Raw genomic sequence first — 23,169 nt, 5'->3', positions numbered from 1 at the left:
TAACCATTCATACGATCGTTAATTTATTTGGTAGGAATTGCGATTCGCATTAACATTGTTAACGATTTGAGCTATCATTTCATGTTTGCTGGGTTTTTATTTAGGTGAATCAACATTAGACTGCCTCAAATTTGTATGGAAAATTTAAAACCCGTGAAATGTCATACGCTGCAGGCTAAAATTGATCCTGGGCCTAGTACAAGATCTCATGCCAAATTTGAGCCAGATCGGACCACGGGAAGGGGTCGCTCAACGAGCCTGAAGTTTGTATGGGATTTTGAGACATTTTGTTCGAGTGGAACATGAAAAACCAGTTTTTCGTCAATAACTTTTGTCTCCTTTGACCGATTGCTTTCAAAAAATGGGTTTTCTTAAAGCCGAAACTATGACAAACATTTCATCCGAAGGTTTCATTTCAATTAAAGTTAAGATAAAAAAGTTATTAAGCTTCAAAAATTGGCTTAATTTTTTAAGGGTGATATTCATCACTGTTTTAATGCGGCGACTAAATGTCCGACCAGGACACTCAATGTGAAATACATGCCGTTTCGTTAAATAATGACCGATTTTATCCATTGTTGTTGCGTTCGATTGCAATTTTTGATGTTTTTCTTATATTTGAGTTTGGTTGATATTCACTTGATAGTTCGGAAAGTAGTAAGGGCAGAAAAATGCTTGTCAATTTAAATGAAAAATTGCATAACCACAGGGGCTTAGGAACATGACTGGACGATTTGTGATGCCAATAAAAAGATTCACCCTCATTCTCTATCAATAGAAAGCTACAGCTAATATAATAAAAACGTGAGAAAAATGTAAAAGGACCTCTTTTCGAAAAATTATCATTTTATTGGCATCATAAAGCGTTGGTCCATGTGTTTTTCGATCTAAAAAAATGATTGGCGGTTGAGTCGCCCAAAGGTGGAAATATGTACAATAGACTGCCCCAAATTTGTATGGGAAATTCAAAACCTGTGAAATGTTATGCGCTGCAGGCTAAAATCTATTCTAGTCCTAGTACAAGATCTCATGCCAAATTTCGGCCAGATCGGATCACGGGAAGGGGTTGTCAAGGTTGCCTAAATCACAGAAAAATCTGTAATTTCACAGAATTTTGAGCAAATTTTCATCACAGAATCTGTGCCACAGAACACAGAATTTTGAAAAATTCACAGATTTCACAGAATTTTTTAATTTTGAAAGAATATCCAAAATTATAATTGTTTTGGCAAACATAAAATTTAGATTTTGAACTTTGTTATTCAGTAAAGTATGATAGGATTGGTAATTTTAATTGATATTACTCAACTTCAATGTAAAAAAGACCCAAATTATCATGAATTTTCAATTAAATTAAGGAAATAGCATCACAGAAAACCATCACAGAATTTTTGGGTAAAATCACATAAAGTCAGAATTTTTTTTTCTCAAAAACACAGAATTTTTTTCGGCAACCTTGGTTGCTCAACGAGCTTGAAGTTTGTATGGGATTTCGAGACATTTTGCTCGGAAGAAACATGAAAAACCTGTTTTTCATTAATAACTTTGGTTCTCGTTGGCCGATTTTTTTCAAAAACGGGTTTTCTTAAAGGATGGTATTCATCACTGTCAATGAGTCGGGGAGGTCGAACATATTGACGCCTCATTAACAGTAATGAATAGCACCGTAAAAAAGTTAGCCCATTTTTGAAGCCTAATAATATTTTTATCTTAACTCTTATCGAAATGCAGTCTTCGGATGAAATATTTATCATAATTTAGGCTTTTAGAAAAATTACTTTTGAAAGAAATCGGCCAGCAGGAACCAAGGTTATTGATGGAAAACTGTTTTTTTTTATTGGCATCACAAATCGTCCAGTCATGTTCCTAAGCCCCTGTGGTTATGCAATTTTTCATTTAAATTGACAAGCATTTTTCTGCCCTTACTAATTTCCGAACTATCAAGTGAATATCAACCAAACTCAAATATAAGAAAAACATCAAAAATTGCAATCGAGCGCAACAACAATGGTTAAAATCGGTCATTATTTGACGAAACGGCATGTATTTCACATTGAGTGTTCTGGTCGGACATTTAGTCGCCTCATTAAAACAGTGATGAATATCACCCTTAAAAAAGTTAGCCAATTTTTGAAGCTTAATAACTTTTTTATCTTAACTTTAATTGAAATGAAACCTTCGGATGAAATGTTTGTCATAGTTTCGGCTTTAAGAAAACCCATTTTTTGAAAGCAATCGGTCAAAGGAGACAAAAGTTATTGACGAAAAACTGGTTTTTCATGTTCCACTCGAACAAAATGTCTCAAAATCCCATACAAACTTCAGGCTCGTTGAGCGACCCCTTCCCGTGGTCCGATCTGGCTCAAATTTGGCATGAGATCTTGTACTAGGCCCAGGATCAATTTTAGCCTGCAGCGTATAACTTTTTCAAAAGTCGGGTCATTTGGGGCAGTCTAATCAACATTCTATTCAAAATTACTCTCTCAACCGTAATTTTTTCAATTTTCAACCCATTTTGAAAAATAACCACTTGAAATCTTTGTTTCTGATTCACATTTAAGGCCAATAGAAAATCAGATTTTTAAAATGTTACCATCGAGTATAAAACTTTCACTCAAACAAAATTTTCTCTAAAAAAATGCGTTTTTTATATTTTTCTTTCATAAAGCCACTCATATTAACAATACTCTGGATGATGCGCAAAAATGATGTTCAGATGATCGATAGCGAATTTGTTTACCTTTAATATGCAAAACAGAGCTTTCAAATTACTGTAATGCAGTCCGAGCCATTTCAATCTAAGTACATGTACTTTTTTATTTTTCCAAAAATTTCATATTTGGAGCATAACTCAAAAACTGTTCTACTGAGATTTTTTTGAATTTCATTTTCGGATTCAGCGCCCGATTTTACATTTATATAAAGGTTGGCCAATAAAGTTCACGATTTTTTTTTAATAATGTAAACTAGTGTAATTAAAGGGTGATACGGTCAAAATTTGGTCAATATCAACTTGACGTATTTCTTTCAATTTTGCATTTAAAAAACCTGAACACCCCTCATTTTGAAGGTGTGTGTGTGTGTAGAATGTAGCTCCTATTTTGATTTTGGAATTCACTCTTCAAGTTGTCCACTTAATTCTCCGCTAAATTGACCAATATTTTGGTTTGGAAGAGAAACTTAAACGAGTTGTGTTTGTGCTAGTAGACGCAGTTATTTATTTGTAATAAAACAATTGTTTACTTCCAGAGCACGATGAAAGTATTGTTTAGCATTGCCATTATGTTGGTTGTTTGTAATAGAGGGTAAATTGTAATGAATAAACCGTAACCGTTATATTAAATAATATTTTTCTTTTATTTCTACTTTTTCAAGCCATCAAGTCATAAAGACAGTATTCATTATGTTTTTTGGGAGTTTTCAAGCTCCATAAAAATAAAAATAAATATTAAATCCAGTGAATACTCGAAAAATATTTAATGTATTTATTAATCTTTGCAGAAAACAGCAACAAAAATGTCCTCTTAAAGTGAAAAACGGATGGTTTTTTCATGTTGGAACACTTATTTGGACTTAATAAATTGTTTAAAAAAGCTGTTATTTTTCTATTTTTTTTTTGTTTAAATAATAAATTGGTTTGAATCGTGAAGTTGATTGATAATTAAAGGGTAATACGGTCAAAATTTGGTCAATATCATCTTGACGTATTTTTTTCAATTTTGCATTTGGAAAACCTGAACACCCCTCATTTTGAAAGTGTGTGTAAGTAAAATGTTGCTCCTATTTTGATTTTGGAATTCACTCTTCAGTTGTCAAAATGCCGTCCAAGGAAGAAGAGCAGCGTATCAAAATTTTGCTCGCGCATCGCGAAAATCCGAGCTACTCGCACGCAAAGCTGGCAAAATCGCAGAAAGTTGCCAAATCAACCGTTACTAATGTAATTTAAGTGTTTGGGGAACGTTTGTCGACAGCCAGGAAGTCTGGATCGGGGGGAAATCGAAAACTGGAAGCCGCTGAGACGACAAAGAGAGTTGCCGGTAGTTTCAAGTGAAACCCTAACCTCTCTCTCTCTCCGTATTGCCGCAAATAAGCTGGGTGTATCGTCTACAACCATGCATCGAGCCAAAAAACGAGCCGGATTATCGACTTACAAGAAGGTAGTGACTCCAAATCGCGATGATAAACAAAATACGACGGCCAAAGCGCGATCCCGGAGGCTGTACACGACGATGCTGACGAAGTTTGACTGCGTGGTAATGGACAACGAAACATACGTCAAAGCCGTCTACAAGCAACTTCCGGGACAGGAGTTTTATACGGCAAAAGGAAGGGGAAAGGTAGCAGATATTTTCAAGCACATGAAACTTTCAAAGTTCGCAAAAAAATATCTGATTTGGCAAGCCATCTGTTCCTGTGGCTTGAAAAGCAGCATTTACATAGCTTCCGGGACTGACAACCAAGAAATTTACGTGAAAGACTGTTTGAATAAACGTCTGCTGCCTTTCCTGAAGAAACACGATTGTTCCGTACTGTTTTGGCCGGCTTTGGCATTTACCATTACGGTAAAAAGGCCATGGTTCGCCGCCAACAACGTGCAGGTGGTTCCCAAGGACAAGAACCCTCCGAACACGCCAGAGCTCCGCCCATTTGAGAAATACTGGGCCATTGTCAAGCGGAACCTAAAGAAGACCAAAAAAAACTGCTAAGGACGAGCAGCATTTTTCCTGATTGGCTCTGCAATTGGATAACCTCGTATCTTGTAGGCCGAACTGCTTTCGTAAGACTGGGCTCTGTTTACTCGACACCTTTCAAAATTACCTCGGGAGTGCCTCAGGGAAGTCACCTGGGACCTCTGATATTCCTTCTCTTTATCAACGATTTGACTGCTACTCTTGAGTCAGAAAAACTGCTGTACGCCGACGACCTCAAAATTTTCCGAACTATTTCTTCGTTAGTCGACTGCTGCGCTCTCCAAAAGGACATTGACAGTCTGCTAGATTGATGCCATCAAAACGGCATGACTCCGAATATTACCAAATGTACTACCATCACGTTCACTCGACAACGAAGTTTCATCACTTTCGAGTACAAAATGTCAACGACTAACTTGAATCGCACATCGGTCGTCAAAGACCTTGGCATCACTTTAGACAACAAGCTCAACTTCTCCCAGCATATCTCCACGACAGTAGCCAAAAGTTTCGCAGTTCTTGGCTTCATACGACGGAACACGTAGTTTTTTAGTGACTTCTACAGTCTGAAATCACTGTATTGTGCTCTTGTGCGTAGCATTATCGAATTTGGAGTGCAAATTTGGGCACCATATCAGGCGGTGCATTCGATAAAAATAGAGAGAGTGCAACGATGCTTCGTCAGATACGCTCTACGCCAGCTACCTTGGAACGACGCCCTTGAACTTCCGCCTTACGAACAACGTTGCTTGCTACTTAAGCTACCGACGCTGGCATCAAGGCGCGTATTCTTACAACGACTCTTCATTTTCGATATCTTGCAGAATAACGTGGATTGTCCAGAACTGTTATCACTTCTACCGTTTAATGCTCCTCTGAGGACTACCCGATCCCAGGAATTGCTGAGACTCTCTCATCGTCGAACTCAAAACGGTCAAAACAACCCTTTAGATGTATGTTGTGTTAGATTTAATGAAGTTGCTAGTGAATTTGATTTTAATATTTCGAAATCTGTTTTCAAATCTAGAATAGGATAGTTTAATTTCTGTAAATAATTGGAAGCATCTGCAAAGATTGTTAAATAAATAAATAAATAAATAAAAGCAGCAGTTCAAGGCAAACTGGCTTTCTGCGGCGAACAAGGTGGACAAGGTGGCTGTATAAAATCTGATGGCAGGGGTTAAGCGTAAGTCCCGGCAATTTGGATTTGGAAAAGCGGAAGCCTAACTGAATATTTTTCCTGAATTTTATACTAATTAAACTTGAAAAAGAAATTTAATTTGATTTTTTAAATAAACGATTTCACCGATTTACACGCGTTTTCTCTTGACCAAATTATGTCCGTATCACTCTTTATTTATGTTGAATGTTTGTGTGTGAAATTTAAGTTTTTGTCTAGACAATTAGAAACCTACAAATGTTAAATTTTTACAAATTATAAAAGGTAACATCATATCTCAATTCTCAATATCAACTCAAAAGTGACATTTGCAAAACACAAAATCGCAGTGTTACAAATTCAAATGGAATAAATATCAGTGTCATTACTTTTTCCGACTGCTGCTGCTGTTGCTGCATTTCTCGGCACCAAAGCCGTCTTTTGATTGTGTTGATAGCAGCCTTCCTTTGTCATTCGATGTTGATCCGAAAGTTGCCTCTGGGCTGACAACAATGTCCTTCCTCCTTGCCGCCACCTTCCATTATTTGCACCATTCGTTGCTCCCTTCATCCTTCGGTATCGCAAATGACACTGTGGATCGTAATCGTGCATCCCGGTATTTTTGTTGTTGTTGTTGTTATTTTTATTTTCATCATTATAAGGCGCATTTTTCTTTGTATCGCCGTTGACGATCTGCGCGAGCTTTTCGTTGATGTTTTTGTTATTGTTGCTATTGCAAGGAAAACTATCTCGGTAATAACTTTGCTTCGATGACACGAAATCGAAATTTTCCTTCCCAGATTCCGGATCGAAGCCGTTGTTAGCGTGTCCTATCGAACTGAATCTCCGGGCACGTTGCACAAAGCCTGCAATTTAAAGGAAAGGAGGGGAGGGAAGAATAGTGAATGATAACAACAACAAGCTTTTTTCGAGACATGGTAAATGGAAAACATCGTTTAGATTGACAGCTTTGAAAGTAATATCTTTACCTAGAATACAATGTAGGTAGGAACATATGTTAATTTTGCGATTATGTTCTAAATATAAATGAACTGGATACACGTAATGAGCCATGTATTTTGAATATTTCTTTGAAAAAAAAAATGAGTCACTCGATCTATTTTTTTAATCAATTTTTAAAAAATAGCAAACATCAATCGAACAATATTGTTATAAAGCAATAATCTGAGTAAGCTTTTAAAATTTCATATTGTTTTGTAAATTTTTAAGATTCTTACGTTTATGAGTTACGAAGTTTTATGAATTTACTAGCTGATCCCGTACGAACTTCGTTTCGCTTTAAATCATTGGTACGTCAAAATGAGTTTAGAAAATGAATTCGAAACATTATTTCGACAATTATGGGGAAAAAATTCAACAGTGTTTAAAGCTATTGTTACTATTACTTTAAATTCAAATTAAACGGTTGATTGGCTTTTTATTAAAATTTATGTGAGAGTGTTTTCTTCTGGATCGGTTGCAAAATCTAGACATTATGGCAGAAACATGTACTATTTGTCTATGTGCACGACTCTTTTGCTTGACCTTCACACTTAAATTGGTATCAATTAACTGCCTCCAACAAAATTATTGCACAAAACACTGAACTTTCAATGAAACCCTCTTTTTCTGCCCAAAATTCGATAATTGAAACCCATTTTACGTTCCTCAAAACTCCCTTTTGCCTATTTTCTTTTCAATTTAAATGTAAAATAACGTCAGGAACTTGAAAACAGTGAACAGTGAATATAGACGCCCCTTTCGCCGACCCTTGACACGGAACATGCTACCTGGAGTCAATTGCTCATAGTTTATAATCCTCATCTGATCATTTTCATCTCAATCCGATGCATGATCACGACAATATCACGAAAACAGTGAGAAACTAACATGGACGGTCTTTTTTTGACCAAGATTCAAAACTTGACACCTGAAATCAATTATCTTTTCTGTTAACCTCCCATGTGTCAATTTTCATTACAATTCTATGCTCAATCAAGAGAATATCGTAAAATCAGTGAACAGATAATACCCCCTTTTGCCGACCTTTGAGTCAAGATTTGAAACCTGAAAGCGAAAGAACGTCCCTCAAAACTCCTATGCGGAAATTTTCATCTCAATCCAATGTAGAATAACGTCAAAATCGCAAAAACATTAAATTTGGGTATGGACGACTCCTTCAGCCAACTTCTGATCCGCAATTCGAAACATGAAATCGATTGCTGGTCCCTCAAATCACTCATGTGCTAATTTTCATCACAATACGATCTATCGTAAAGCCAATATCGCAAAAACATTAATCAGTGGATATGGACGACCCCTTTGGCCGACCCCTGACCCTAAATTTGATAACTGTAATCGATTGCTCGTCTCTCAAAACACTCATGTGCAAATTTTCATCACAATCCGGTGTATAATAACGCCAATATCGCAAAAACATTAATCAGTGGATATGGACGACCCCTTTGGCCGACCCCTGACCCCAAATTTGATAACTGTAATCGATTGCTCGTCTCTCAAAACACTCATGTGCAAGTTTTCATCACAATCCGACGGAAAATAACGACAATAACGTGAAAACAATATTTGTCTTGTATGGACGACCCCCTTCAGAAGGGGTCGTCCAAAAATCTAAAAACATTTTTCATCATTCCTCGTCCTAATGAGCATCCATGCCAAATTTCAGATCTCTAGCTCTTAAGACGGCTGAGTCTATAGAGGACAAACAAACAAACAAACAAACAAACAAACAAACAAACAAACAAACATACAGATAATTGCTTTTTATATATATAGATTTGCAAAAGCTTACACATCACCTTACAAAGTGAGAAGATTTTTTGTACATTCAAGATGTTCTCATCACAATTCTTTCTGATTATTTCCAGCCGAGAAGTTTCCAATAACAAAGTAATTCTTCGGGAGACTTTCGGTGTGTCCGTGTTCTTCCCGGAGGGCTTCGAAACTTCAGTTGAAAATCATCCCGAAACAGATGACGACGACACGACGACGTTAGCTTTTTTTTCTAGCCAACAATGCGATGCATTCTTGGGAAAATGAAGAGAACCGAAAAAGAGACATTTCCTACACAGTGCCGGGTATTATCTTGATAACGAAATCTCATTCAAGATATCTACCCGTTTTTTATCAAAGTCTTTGGCTATTTTTTATTGTCTGTTGAACGAAAAAGTGACATTTGGTTGCGCGTCTATTCATTAATAAAACACTTCTGAACCCAATGTAACACAACGAGAATGAAAAGTTTTTTGTATGTTTTTGAAAACTCACAATATAGTTTTATTCTTGATTTCAATAAAGTTTTATTCTTGATTTCAACACAGAAGAGTAATTCATAAACACAAAAGATTGAGATAAGGTTTTTTTAACCTAAAAATTTCAGGAAAAGAATAAATTGATTTTCGGCGATTTCAGCCACGAAAAAATCTTAAAACGATTTTTATTTCTTCATCCGAAGTTTCGGCATTTATTATGCCTTTTTCAAGGAGTCTATTAATATAACATAATAAATGATGTGTTTAAAAATGTGTTACAATATATGGTGTACTTACTGAAATTTCTCGTTTAAATTGTCCAACAAGTTTCCTTTTTGTGTATGGGGATCGACTGAATATATTGTTTTTTCCTATGGGAATTCCGGCTTGCAGTCTTTTTTAAGCAAAAACGATTTTTGTTTTTATAAATCCAACGTTTCAATCCGTTTTGGATCTTCTTCAGGGACTGAAAATGTATTTTTATAAAGTATTTTACCGATTACAAATATGAGAAATTTACCTAAAAAGTTTCGTTTTCTTGTTGAGGTCGACTCGGCTGGTCGTTTTGAAGCTGTCTTTTAATCTGTTTTTAAATGTTTCCGAATTAAATCGTGTTTTGTTATAACAAAGGTGTTGTGTTTAACTTACTGTGAATAGTTTTTCATGGATAAAATCCGTTTGTCTGGTGTTTTTGGGATAGTTTTTCCTCAGCATCAGAATATGCACAGTCTTCACTTTTCACTTTTTGTTTTGTTGTTGTTAAATGTCAGCTTGTTGTGTGTTTTGTTTTGGGTGGTGTTTTTTTATTTTGTTTTCTGTGTTTTGGATCTTCGTTTATTGATTGTATAGTTTTGAAAATGTTAGAATATGTAGGGTGGATGTTTTCAGTGTCTTTTTTAATGTTTATGGCATTTTTTGTTGTTTTAATGTGGCAGCTTTCCAGCATTCGTAATTTTCCTTGGTTGTCTCCCCTGTCGATGATCCGAACTCCGTCAATGTCGAACAGGTGGTTCATAGCTATCTCGTGGTCCAAGAGTGCAGTTTGTTGTCGAAGTTTTGCTATTGGGTAATCCGTTTTTATGTATCCTAGGTCCCACAAGCGTTTTAGTTCGTTAGTTTGGCAGCGGTGTTGTGACATTCGTTGTTTTAGTTTCACGCTTGTGAGACCTATATAGCATGCCTTGCATTTTTCACCATTTTCTTCTTGAGTGTCTTCCTCTTGATTCTCATCATTATTTTTCCATGTTCCTTTACATTTTATTTTGTATATGACATTGGTGTTTTCGTCATATGGTGTTTTGTCTTTTACAATTGGAAATAGTGATCCGATTGTTTTTGTTTGTTTGCATGCTACTCTTGTGTTTTTATAATCTGAGTGTAATGTTTTAATAATTTGTGTTGTAAGGTTTTCGATATTTGTTAGAGAACGGTAAATGTATTTTTCTGTATTTTCGTTCTCGTTCATAGCTTCTTCTGGTATCGTTTTTTCATATGATTTGTTAATCATTCGGTTTATGAGAGACATAGGGTAGTCATTCAAGCTAAGTTGTTTCCGAATGATATTATTAGCTTGGATGGTTCCTGAATGTGATGAGAACTTCATGACTCTCTTGGCGAAATTAACAGCTACATTTATCTTCTGATGAAGCGGATGGAATTTTCACTCGTTCCATCCGCTTCATCAGAAGATAAATGTAGCTGTTAATTTCGCCAAGAGAGTCATGAAGTTCTCATCACATTCAGGAACCATCCAAGCTAATAATATCATTCGGAAACAACTTAGCTTGAATGACTACCCTATGTCTCTCATAAACCGAATGATTAACAAATCATATGAAAAAACGATACCAGAAGAAGCTATGAACGAGAACGAAAATACAGAAAAATACATTTACCGTTCTCTAACAAATATCGAAAACCTTACAACACAAATTATTAAAACATTACACTCAGATTATAAAAACACAAGAGTAGCATGCAAACAAACAAAAACAATCGGATCACTATTTCCAATTGTAAAAGACAAAACACCATATGACGAAAACACCAATGTCATATACAAAATAAAATGTAAAGGAACATGGAAAAATAATGATGAGAATCAAGAGGAAGACACTCAAGAAGAAAATGGTGAAAAATGCAAGGCATGCTATATAGGTCTCACAAGCGTGAAACTAAAACAACGAATGTCACAACACCGCTGCCAAACTAACGAACTAAAACGCTTGTGGGACCTAGGATACATAAAAACGGATTACCCAATAGCAAAACTTCGACAACAAACTGCACTCTTGGACCACGAGATAGCTATGAACCACCTGTTCGACATTGACGGAGTTCGGATCATCGACAGGGGAGACAACCAAGGAAAATTACGAATGCTGGAAAGCTGCCACATTAAAACAACAAAAAATGCCATAAACATTAAAAAAGACACTGAAAACATCCACCCTACATATTCTAACATTTTCAAAACTATACAATCAATAAACGAAGATCCAAAACACAGAAAACAAAATAAAAAAACACCACCCAAAACAAAACACACAACAAGCTGACATTTAACAACAACAAAACAAAAAGTGAAAAGTGAAGACTGTGCATATTCTGATGCTGAGGAAAAACTATCCCAAAAACACCAGACAAACGGATTTTATCCATGAAAAACTATTCACAGTAAGTTAAACACAACACCTTTGTTATAACAAAACACGATTTAATTCGGAAACATTTAAAAACAGATTAAAAGACAGCTTCAAAACGACCAGCCGAGTCGACCTCAACAAGAAAACGAAACTTTTTAGGTAAATTTCTCATATTTGTAATCGGTAAAATACTTTATAAAAATACATTTTCAGTCCCTGAAGAAGATCCAAAACGGATTGAAACGTTGGATTTATAAAAACAAAAATCGTTTTTGCTTAAAAAAGACTGCAAGCCGGAATTCCCATAGGAAAAAACCAACAAGTTTCCAAAAAAAAAACAGCACGAGAATAATTGATCGTCACAATTTTACTTCCGGTTCACAAATTGTAGAAACGTGTCACATCGCGAGGAATGGCAAAACGGTCGATAAGAAGACTGATACTGAAGGGCTCAGTGTCATCTATGCCGGCATTTTCAACTCCATCAAAAGCAAGCAAAAACACACCAATATACATAATAATACATCAAACACACAAAATACAACAAACATCAGCAGTGGCCAGGTGGAAAACAACATCCAAAATAGTGCAAATCATTTTATATCCGTTTTCGTTTTCAAAACTTGCAAAGTGTAATATTCATCTCAACCAGATCAATAGTAAGTAGAACAGATGCCAAGGAAGATTGCATGCAAGTAGAGAGCTCAACTTTGAATATTTTGTTATACACTACAGACAACTGGACTTACATTTCCCGATTAGACAGTTTAGCAGATTAAAAAAACTTTTTGGACAATTAAAACGAGAAATTTCAGTAAGTACACAATATATTCTAACACCCTTTAAAACACATAATTAATTATGTTATATTAACCCTCATCCGCATTAGATTTCATTACCCTAATCAGCACTAGGAGTGTCAATTTGACACCACAAGCTCAAATCGTTATAACTTTTGGCGTTTTCAACCGATTGAAACATAACTTATATAAATAGAAACCTTGTAATGTCAGTAAAATATGTTTAGAACATTATATAAAGCTAAAGTTACAAGTTTTCTCGTTATTCAGCATGAAAGAAAAAAAATCCGAAAAAACATGCCTCACGAAAACTGCTGTAGTTCATATATTACACGTCCAAAACAATATATGCCTTCTGCATATGAAAGCTGAAGTTAATGTCTACATCATGAAGACAAGAAATATTTTTTTAAATTTTTTTTGATGAAATGGTCACAAAAAGTTAAAAAAAGTTGTCTAAAACACCTACTTTTCATTGGATTGCTTGTAAATCCTGTTTGAGCGATGGTAGAGTTTTGAAAAAAATATGACTACAAAATGTATTAAAATTCCAACGATGCGTGTCGTGCATTTCTTCGTCTGTCGGCTGCGCTCTCTGCCCGAATAACCACCCACCGTACCTACTCGGAGAGCAAACAAACACGTTTTGCTGGACCGTTGCTTGTAGTTCTAGAAATTCAGGAATGATTTTACGTTTATAATTTTCATATTTTTGTGGAATCTTACAGCGTGAATTGTAGCACCTCACTAGAATGTAGATTAAATTTGCTTTCCAATGAATATACTCTTGATGGGTCCAAACAAAGTAAAAGCATTGATAATCCGGGTACAACCTGACGGAGGACCACAAAAACAGATGAAATTTCAATTTGTTAAAAAATCGCGCAAAGTAGTGAACTTTGAAAAATTCCAGTAAATTAAATTTTTGTTGCATAAAAAATCTAAAGACAGCAAAATGTTGGAATTTTAATACATTTTGTAGTCATATTTTTTCAAAACTCTACCATCGCTCAAACAGGATTTACAAGCAATTGAATGAAAAGTAGGTTTTTTAGACCACTTTTTTGAACTTTTTGTGACCATTTCATCAAAAAAAATTTAAAAAAATATTTCTTATCTTCGTGATGTAGGCATTAACTTCAGCTTTCATATGCATAAGGCAAATATTTTTTTGGGCGTGTAACATATGAACTACAGCAGTTTTCGTGAGGCATGTTTTCCGGATTTTTTTTCTTTCATGCTGAATAACGAGAAAACTTGTAACTTTAGCTGTATATAATGTTCTAAACATATTTTACTGACATTACAAGATTTCTTTTGATATAAGTTTTATATGAAGTTCATAATAATTCAAACGACTTAAATAGATTTTACTTTTGTGGTGTCAAAATGACACCCAAAGTCGGAAAGGGAGTTTTTTTGTCCAGGCTTCCAGGGTTCGTCCATAAAAATAGTAAAAATGCAGTTTTGAAGAACTTTTGAATTCAATTAGAGTCCCCGAAGAAATTTTTGTATTTTGAAGCTTCTGAAAAAAGTTACAAGCCTTCAAATTTGCAATGGTGTCAAAATGACACCCTAATGCGGATGAGGGTTAAAAGACTCCTTGAAAAAGGCATAGTAAATGCCGAAACGTCGGATGAAGAAATAAAAATCGTTTTAAAATTTTTTCGTGACTGAAATCGGTGAAAATCAATTTATTCTTTACACAACCAGTCGATAGATTTTAACTATTTCAGGAAAATTTATATTTCACAATTCAAAATTTTGAAACATAGGATTATAAAACTTTAATATGAATTTTGAAATTTTAAATTAATTTGAATTGGATTAAACATTAATATGAATAGTTATCAACACGCCCTTTCCCGACAAGAATTCTTTAAAAGTAAAGGCTATAACTAACCAGGATTATAAATTAATATAATATCTTATTATCGAGATCTTAGATTGAGAGAATTGATCCTAATGTAGATTCATGTCTTGACCCTGACCTTGAACCGGATCCAGGTCCTGATCCCTATTTTGATTCTAATCCGATCAGATCATGGAAGAAAATGACCCGAACTGTACTTTCTCCAAGCGATATCTCAGGAACGGTTAAAGCTAGATACATGAAATGGAAGCTAACTCATTTTGTTGAAGTCGTATTGAAAAACTTTTAATTAGTATGAATTAGAGTAGATTGAGGCTTCATATGAAAATAATAAAAGCACATTTAAAAAATTCTATGATTTTTACACTATATTTTTACGAGGATCAAGGAATTTGAATGAAATTAGCACCAGCGTAAATAAAATAGCACCTGAAATTACGGCTCGGAAATTTTACACTTACTGAAATTTCGGGTGGGGCCCTAGTGTAGTGTATTCTTTGAAGCACGCATCCTGGATAATCAAATATAAATGTTTATTTTTCTAGAAAAATTTGAAAAACTTGTAGATTCAATCTCAATTTTTTTTTCGAATCGAAACCCGATAGCAAATCCGAAAAAATGTAATTTATTTTACCAAAAATCATGGGGAAAAAAATAGTACTTCTATCAAATTTACTTTGAAAACCCGGGAAAGTCCAGATGAAACCTGCAATCTGAAATGCTTACTATACAATAAATAATACTATACTACATACACAACACGGATTTTTCAGTTCACACTTGAATTTTGGATGATGACTTGAAAAAGCTATTATAATTTTCAGCCATAGATTTGAAATTCGATTCAAAACTTTCTCATTACTTTCGATGTTTATATTTTTGACTTTGAGAAATAGAAATTCTCAATTACATCCTATCATCCTTAATTTTTGTTACAATGCAATAAATTCATAGTATTATAGAGTGACTTTGAGACATAAATATTTCTATATTTCTATTTAAATCTTTTTATTAGGCCGGAACAAATTTCAAATCCTTCTTTTGTCACTCGGAGTTGGAACATTGCGAGGGGGGGAGGAGGGGAAATAAAAAATAATGCGAAAAACAAATAAATTGGAATAAATTGCACGAAAGATTGTATGCAACCTAATTGCATAATATATTATTACATAAAACCTATAAATCAAGTATTTTTTTTATCGAAAAATGCAATAAAATTAAGAATACAAAATGTTAATTAACTTACATCTTCCGAAATTTGGTTTTTGGTCTTGTAATCTTTCGGATATTTCAATTTTCATTTAAAATTTACTTAAAATACTTCAAACTTTATTTATTCCCCCCTTCAGGTTTTTGGAAATTTCGAAGGGGGGGGGGGGGGGGTGTGGGGTGAGAAAAGAAGAAATTGATATTTGATCCAGCCTTATTTTGCAATAACGAAACAATTTTTGCTTTGTTTTAGCAACAACAATTTTAAGTAACAAGTAAAAAAAAATTAAGAAATAAAAACCCCTTAAGATGCAAAAATCGAAAGCGGCATGTGCTTTTAGTTGCTTAAAATATAAGTTTTCTTTGGGATCGCAATACAAAATTATTTAGAAGGCCCCCCGAAGGCTTAATACGGCCCTGATTCCAACCGATTTGATGAATTTAAAAGGCCGGGGGGTGGGAAGAGAATAAAAAATAATGCGAAAATTTAATAGCATGTATAAAACAAAGCATGTATAAAACAAAATTGCATACAATAAAATTGCACAAAACCTTTGAATCAAGTAATTTTTTATTGAAAAAGTTCGATAAAATCATGAATATAAAAGGTGAAATTACTTTATTTTAAAATGATGGGTTTTTGGTCATGTAATCTTTCGGATATTTGGATTTTATTTCGAAATTTACATTAAATACTTCAAACTTTATTTATTTCCCCCTTCGGGTATTTTGGAAATTTTGAAGGGGAGCGGGGGAGGGGTGACGAAAGAAGAAATTGATATTTGTTCCAGCCTAATGAAGAAACTGATAGGATGAACAAAGTTATTTCAAATCGTAGAATTTCAACATTTCTAAATTTTTAAGTAGTTCGGATGACGAGCCCTGAACACAACTACTCTAGAATGTTAATTTAGTTTTTAAATTATAATATAAGGAATCGTATCTTAAATTGACTCAAGAAATTGCAATCTGTACATTGAATCCATTTTACGTAGAAATATGGCTCAGCTAATTTCTGAAATCTCTTGTTGTAAAATTCTTTTTTTTTCCATTGGTTTTCATGTTTTTATAGATAAATAAAATTTATCAGCCCAGTTTTATGAATAAAGGCTAATTATTCTGTTAAAAAAAACAAAAAATTTCAAGAAAAAAATCAATAAGTTTTAAATTTTTCTAATATTTTCATTAATTACATATGACATCGGAATCCAGAAACTTTTTTTTAACTTTAATTGAATCTTTGAATCAGCCTCAGTTTAGCTGACATAATAAAATTTAATGATTCGAACCGGAATTGTCACAATCTTCGTTCAACAGTGCCATCTTTTTCTGACCATAATGTCTTTCGGCTCAATTTTCAGACATCAACAATATTTTAATGTTTTTTTTTTTTTCATCATAAACAGATAGTTTACATCAGGCCCGTGAGAAGAACCCGTCCATGGGGGAGGGGGGGAGGGGGTGGTTTCAAAATTAAAAATTTAGCCAAAAATTAAAACAATACCAAAAATATACAATAAATATGGTAATTTATTCCTAAACAATTTTCTCACTTATGAATAACACACAAAACTTAAAAATAATTAATTTTACTTATAAAATAAATCAAATTTTCAGAACAAATCAGAATGAATTTTTCAAATCCATGCTATATCCAGTAAGTCATTCGTTTATCAAATTGATGTTCTTTATTCTGAACTAAAAATTTTCTTGAAAATAAATTCTAAGCAGTCAAGTTTCAAATTTGAAATCAATATTTACGAAACACCAGAAAAAGAATGAGAATCAAAATTTCGAATGAAGCTTCAGGCCCAAAAATTAATGAACTGAAATAGAACACCTAAAATATAGCACCAGATTTAAAAAAAAACTGAATTCTCAAATAAATGTTTGATCAGGTTAAAAAAATATCCATGATTAAAAACTGTTAGGAAAATGATAATGATTATTATTTACTTCTCATTTTATTTTAGATGTCTTCCCAAGCAACCAAAAGTCTTATAAAACAGGTACAAACACGCTTACTCAGCCCCACTATTGATATGAAGTACGTTTTGTGCAGCCCAAAATTTAAGTTCTTATTGAAACTTTCAAGTTACAAAACAAATCTCAATGATCTTCTATTCAGCTTCCAGCGGCCTCTTAATTCAGCTTCTGAAAAATCGCAAAATGAGCAAAAATATCTCTCTCTATCTCAACTGAACCGTTGGCTTCGGTTCATATCACCTTCACTTGATTATTTAATGTGTTCTGTATCGGTGCTGCCATGATGCCACGCGCCGGATTTCAAACTCGACAAATTTCTCAATTGCTTCTTTTCTACATTTCCTACATATGTATATCACATCAGAATGGTCACTCAAGTACAAAATTACTTATTAAAAAAAAACTTGCTCGTCTTGGGGATCGAACCCCGACCTTCGTGGTGAGAATCGAACACGCTATCACGAGACCACGCCTAGGTGTTGTTCTAACTGAAACTAAAACTCGAAGAGGTGATTTGATTTTGAAAGCACATCAATGCACTTTTTGTGACTTATCAAATCCCGTTTGAGCACTTTTGTGCCCTTTATGTGTCTTACCAAATCCCGTATTGAGCACTTTTGTGCCCTTTATGTGACTTTAGTCCCGTATAACGTACGTATAGATCACTTTTGCAGCTTTCAAGTTCGTTAATGAGTACATATAGTTCACTAATGGGAATTGGGCAAAAACAAGTCACATACAACGTACATATCTATCACTTTTGCAACTTTCAAGTTCATTAATGAGTACATAAAGTTCACCAAAGGGAAATGGGCAGTTGATTCTCTTTGTCAGCCAATATGTAATCTTCAATGCCTTCATTCAAGTAAATATATGACTTTTGGTTGCTTGGGTTTTTCTTCAATTTCAGTGGAAGGATTGATTAAAAATTTCGCTGTACTACCTTGAATTTTCAAAGAAAATGAATAACGATTTGAACTGAGGATTTTCGATTAGGAAAAAAACCATTTTAAAATAAGGAGAATTTATTCTATAATTTCGGTATCAACTTTAGAATAAATTCTCCTTAGTTTAAAATGGTCTTTTCCGAAGATTATTTAGAAAAAGAACAAAGTATTAAACTATATTTCTAGACTTCTTTACATTTATATAACAACATGTTTAACTAAACTGAAAAATTACAGATTGGGAAATGATCAATAAGAAATTGATAAAATAAAAATAGAATAATGAATTTCAAGTTTTGTTGTAAATATTGATAGCACAAAATTCATACTAATTTAGTTAACATTAGGCATTAAAATTCAACTCTAAGTTGCTACTTCAAACATATTTCGAATTTTCTAAAGATGTATAAAAAAAATCACGATTAATTGAAAAAGTGGATTTGATATAATGAAAATTAAAGAAATAATATTTTAAAATTTATTAGTATATAAATTTTTAATCGATGGTTTTAAAGTTTAAAATTTCAAGCTCTGAATATGTTGCGTTTCAATTGGAATATTGGTTCCTGGAAAGGACAGAAGGTGGAAACTATATTTTTCTTATTACAAATTTAGGCTCAAAGGCTTCCAAGAGAATTATGTTTAGAAACAAAAATTTAGTAGGTATTAAAAAATTAAAACAAACTTATCAAAAATATTTCATAAATTTTAAATAGTTTTACTTTAAAATTCGGTAAATGTATTTGAAAATTAAAACCAAAATATGAAGAAGAAAGCGATCAGTTTTTTGGCATTTTAGAAGTTTTTTTTTAATAAACTCGTCTTACCATTTTAAAAACTTATTATTAGAATTTAATTGATAACTCAAAGAAACAGCATTAGGTATCTATGATTTAATGATTGATTTGGTAGATTTAAGCTCGCTGGACTCGTTTTGTTTGTCAAATTTTATATATCACCTTGCGTTTAGTGATATGGAGTTTATAAGCTTTAAAAAGTATCAGTTTTAGGTGAAATCAATCTTTGATAACTGATGAAAAAACAAATCAACGGTAAAGAAATATCTGATTCTGAATTTGTTTATTATTTATTTAATTCATTTAAGAAATAATAGTTTGATGATGATTATGCATAGTCTCAAAAAGTTTAATTCTACAGTTTTGAAAATTTTGAAAAGATATAATAACAAGTTACAAATATTTCTGACATTACTAAATAAAGTATGTAAAAAACATAATTTGTTTAAACCTGCAAAACGATTAGTTTTTTTGCTTTAAAAATATCTAAAACTTAATTTGATTTGAAGCTTAATTCATCGTTTTCGAATATGATATTGAGCGTTTAGAAGAACAAGAAACACAAAATAAAATGGTGACTGAAATTGGTTACTTGAAAAATATTTCATATCAGCACGATGGTTTGTAAATCAAAATTTTCAGTAATAAAGTAGAGGATACAAGGTTTTAGATTTTATTTTGCTAATTTTCAGTAATAAAGTAGAGGATACAAGGTTTTAGATTTTATTTTGCTAATTCTGATGACCATCATGGCATCAAGTTTGATGTTAAAATGGTTGATTTCAAGCTCTGAATTTATTTCGTGACATTTCTAAATAAAAACCCATTCTAAGGACGAGGTAGTGTTTTTGAATGTCAAGTAATTGTAATTGTCCTTTTTTTTAACCGCAAAAAAGGTCGCAAATCATTGAAGGATATTAGGATGGCTGCCAAATGGGTCTTGTCAAATTTTGCCAACCTACCATACACATTTTGTAGATTGACCCAAAAACTGACCTGTCCAAAATTTCAGCTCAATCGGACTTGACTTAGTGGTGCCTTAAAGCGTTCAATTTTTCGTTTTTGTGTCCCTCAAAAATCACCAAGGAGAGGACCAAAGGAAATTCGCAAAAAAGGCATTTTAATTTCTTCAGATTATGTCTCTAAAAAATTACACCAAAAATCGACTTCTGGGGCTTGGTTCTCTATCGGAACTCTTTCGGAAAACTGATCGTTTTTCAGAAAAATCGATTTTTATCCAAAAAAAATTGTTTTGAGATAACACCAGATCTCGATGTTTTATACATTTTTAAGTTATTCGGCATCAAAATTCAAATTTTGATTTTTCCAATTTCCTTTGGTCTCCCGTTGGTGATTTTTGGGGGTCAAAATACCGAAAATTTGAACGCTTTGAAGCACCTCTAAATCAAGTCCGATGAAGCTGAAATTTTGCACAGGTTTGTAAAATGTGTATGATCAGTTTTCAAAATTTGGTGTTGGTTGATTTGGGATCACTGAATAAAAATATGCAATGATATTTTTTCTATCATCTTTTGTTTTTGAATAAAAAAGTTTGAGAAATAGGTAAATAACATTTAAGAAATTTCTGCACTTATGTGACAAAAGTGTAAAAAAAAATAAAAATAAAAATTTCAAATTAATGCTCAACTACCCCGAACTCGACTTTTGTGGAACATTTTTATAGTAGTTTTTTTTAAGTTTTTGATTCCATTTTCTTTAAACACGGGGATTTTGACGAATTTTGAGAGAAGTTTTAAACGAAATTGAATTGTAGATATTTTCAATGCAAAAGCAAACATTGTAAGAAGTCTTCAAAAAGTGTGTTGGATGAAATATTATTTTCTTTATTAATACTCTAACATTTTCTTTAGTAGTGTCAGAAATACTTGTTATGCTATCTTTCAAATATCTTGAAAAGAATTTAGCTTTTAAAATAGATGAATCTTTGAAATTGGAATATCTAGTTAAAAAAAAGGGTGATACGGTCAAAATTTGGTCAAGGGAAAACCGGTGTAAATCGGCGAAATCGTTTATTTAAAAAATCAAATTAAATTTCTTTTTCAAGTTTAATTAGTATAAAATTCAGGAAAAATATTCAGTTAGGCTTCCACTTTTCCAAATCCAAATTGCCGGGCCTTACGCTTAACCCCTGCCATCAGATTTTATACAGCCACCTTGTCCGCCGCAGAAAGCCAGTTTGCCTTGAACTGCTTCTCGTCCTTAGCAGTATTTCTCAATTGGGCGGAGCTCTGGCGTGTTGGGAGGGTTCTTGTCCTTGGGAACCACCTGCACGTTGTTGGCGGCATACCACTCCATGGCCTTTTTACCGTAATGACAAGATGCCAAATCCGGCCAAAAGAACGGATCAACCGTGTTTCTTCAAGAAAGGCAACAGACGTTTATTCAAACACTCTTTCACGTAAATTTCTTGGTTGACAGTCCCGGATGCTATGAAAATGCTGCTTTTCAAGCCACAAGTACAGATGGCTTGCCAAACCAGATATTTCTTCGCGAACTTTGACAGTTTCATGTGCTTGAAAATATCTGCTACCTTTCCCCTTCCTTTTGCCGTATAAAACTCCAGTCGCGGAAGCTGCTTGTAGTCGGCTTTGACGTAGGTTTCGTCGTCCATTACCACGCAGTCAAACTTCGTCAGCATCATCGTGCACAGCCTCCGGGATTGCGCTTTGGCCGTCGTATTTTGTTTATCATCGCGATTTGGAATCACTACCTTTTTGTAAGTCGATAGTCCGGCTCGATTTTTGGCTCGATGCACGGTTGTAGACGATACACCCAGCTTATTTGCGGCATTTCGGAGAGAGAGGTTAGGGTTTCGCTTGAAAATACCGGCAACTCTCTTTGTCGTCTCAGTGGCTTCCGGTTTTCGATTCCCCCCCGATCCAGACTTCCTGGCTGTCGACAAACGTTCCCCAAACACTTGATTTACATTTGTAACGGTTGATTTGGCAATTTTAGCGATTTTGCCAGCTTTGCGTGCGAGTAGCTCGGATTTTCGCGGTGCGCGAGCAAAATTTTGATACGATGCTCTTCTTCCTTGGACAGCATTTTGACAACTGAAGAATGAATTCCAAAATCAAAATAGGAGCAACATTCTACACACACACCTTCAAAATGAGGGGTGTTCAGGTTTTTTAAATGCAAAATTGAAAGAAATACGTCAAGTTGATATTGACCAAATTTTGACCGTATCACCCTTTATTTAGGATGGACAAAATATTCTTCATTTAGCACAAGAAAAATTTACAGATATAAAAAACGTATGTTAAGTACTGAATTTGTATTTAAACATAAAAATATAGGTGGCCCAACATACCCCACAAAATGTGACCCATGATTTCCCACAAGCTATGTTTTGCAAATTGGTTGCTTTTGAGTGACTAATTGATGTTTTATCAAAAATTTCCATTTCCACGTGGAAGAACATGACAAAACTAAGATCATAAGCGTTTGAGTATCTTTTTGTTATGAGCTTTAGGTTCCTCGTCGATGCAATTAGCGGGTGTTTGTTTAATTGTGTAAGTAAGTTTTTTTTGTAATATTTTAAGCGTGGTAAATAAAAGAAGCATATGACGCGAATTTCAGTCAACAACATATAGAAAAATATGCTTTCGCAAAGCGATGATGATGACAGTTGGATTGAGATATTTACCTCAAGACAAATCTGAAATATTCAGAGTGACCCACGTTACCTCACTCTCCCCTAACTTTCTATAAGAACTGACATCTTCTTAAAATTTATTAACGTGTGTATTTTGTTTTAATTTTGCTT

General features: G+C 33.8%; 1 protein-coding gene across 1 annotated transcript in view; it reads right to left on the bottom strand.

The window, feature by feature from the left end:
• The window catches only part of LOC129757700 (uncharacterized), a 125,238-nt gene that overhangs the window by 36,477 nt on the left and 65,592 nt on the right, over positions 1–23,169 (bottom strand). The window contains exon 7 of the mRNA XM_055754989.1: positions 6,240–6,716. Coding sequence (XP_055610964.1) covers positions 6,240–6,716 — 477 coding nt within the window. The remainder of the gene's footprint in view (positions 1–6,239; positions 6,717–23,169) is intronic.

The sequence above is a fragment of the Uranotaenia lowii genome, chromosome 3 (genome assembly GCF_029784155.1).
Source record: "Uranotaenia lowii strain MFRU-FL chromosome 3, ASM2978415v1, whole genome shotgun sequence".
Lineage (NCBI taxonomy): Eukaryota > Metazoa > Arthropoda > Insecta > Diptera > Culicidae > Uranotaenia > Uranotaenia lowii.
This window is presented reverse-complemented; position numbering and strand designations above follow the sequence as displayed.